General features: G+C 46.9%; 1 protein-coding gene across 1 annotated transcript in view; it reads right to left on the reverse strand.

Moving 5' to 3' along the window:
- Positions 1 to 164, reverse strand: part of Sash1 (SAM and SH3 domain containing 1) — a 167,414-nt gene extending 167,250 nt beyond the window's left edge. Inside the window, exon 1 of the mRNA XM_013026939.1 lies at positions 109 to 164. Coding sequence (XP_012882393.1) covers positions 109 to 164 — 56 coding nt within the window. The remainder of the gene's footprint in view (positions 1 to 108) is intronic.
- Positions 165 to 1,394: the final 1,230 nt, after the last annotated feature.

A 1,394-nucleotide genomic window follows, 5' to 3' on the forward strand; every position in this document is an offset into this window, starting at 1 on the left:
GCGCCGGAGTTAATCGTTAAGCCCTGGCTGAGGGTCGAGGCCGTCCACACCCTCGGGACCCGCGACCCTAAAGAACTACAACCTGCTTGCCTTTTGCTTTTTTCTTACGTCTCCCAGCTCAGCCGATTTGGAAAAACCAGTGTGAAAGCTTGGGCACGAGCCATCGTCGGGAGGGCTTTCCAAGCGGGGAACCTTCTGGCCCCGGCCGCGCTGCGCTCTGCGGGGCTCGGGGGGAATGAAGGGGTCGAGCGCCTCGGGTGTGAGGGGTGCCTTCGGGTTAGGAGAGGCCTGGGCCCTCCCTGCTCAAAAGTCAGTGTTCCTGGTTGGGGGGGGGGAATCAGACCCCCTTCCCCACACACACACACTTGGGGCCCCCTGTGGCGTTTGGCGGTGGTTGGGGGGGAGGGGATTCTTTTTCTTGTGTGTGTGTGTGTTTTTTTTTATTTCCAAGGGGGAAGATCCTTGATGGAGTTATTTTACAAGGGAAATAGCCCTGAGGAGGTTTATTTTCCCTTCTGTGATTTTCCTTCTCTAGAAACCACTCCGTCTTCCCTAGGAGATGACAATACTTGTCACATTTGATTTGCTGGCTGATCACTTTGGGAAGTAGTTAAGAAACCACAGGAGTTTTGTGTTGGAAAAAGTAAAACAAACAACAGAGATTCTTTTTTAAAAAATAATCAAGATGCCCAGGGTGAGAGTTGGTTCTTGTGATGGCGTCCTAAGTTTGTCCTGCTTGCTTTGGTTTATTTGTCCTCCTGAGCATAAATTTAAAAAACAAAAAACGAAAACGCGGGTAGGGGGATGGGAGCAGAGAGCACCTTTGAAATGCTCTTGATGAAGCACCAGTCATGCAGTGGATGAGCAGTATCCTAAGAATCTTCGCAACGTAAAGCTTTTTCCAAATGAACTTACGAGCTCTTGCCTGTAATCCTAGCTATTCAAGAGGGTTGAGGTCTATAATCCTAGCTATTCTGGAGTTGATAACTAGAGGATCAAAGTTGGAAGCCAGCCTGAGAAGAAAAGTCAGCAAAGACCCATTTCTTCACAAACAAAAGCACACACACACACACACACACAAAAGCCCGGCTGAAGGTATGGTTCAAGTGGTAAAGCTGAGAGCCCTAAATTCAAAAGCACGTACTTTGTGAAAAATATAAATAAACTTAAAAAGGTCTGGATTGAATATAGGTCTATGATAAAATGAATGAATAGCCTATAGTTCAATCATTAGCACTAATGAATTCATTCATTCATGAACACCATCTCTGATACTCTTTGAAAGGAGAGCCAGGTGAGGCTGAAGGAGAAGCTGAGATAGGAGGATCTGGAGTTCCAGAGCAGCATGGGCTACACAGTGAGACCCTGTCTCCAAAAGAAAAATAAAATGAAAG

Source organism: Dipodomys ordii, unplaced genomic scaffold, assembly GCF_000151885.1.
Source record: "Dipodomys ordii isolate 6190 unplaced genomic scaffold, Dord_2.0 Scaffold98, whole genome shotgun sequence".
NCBI classification, from domain to species: domain Eukaryota; kingdom Metazoa; phylum Chordata; class Mammalia; order Rodentia; family Heteromyidae; genus Dipodomys; species Dipodomys ordii.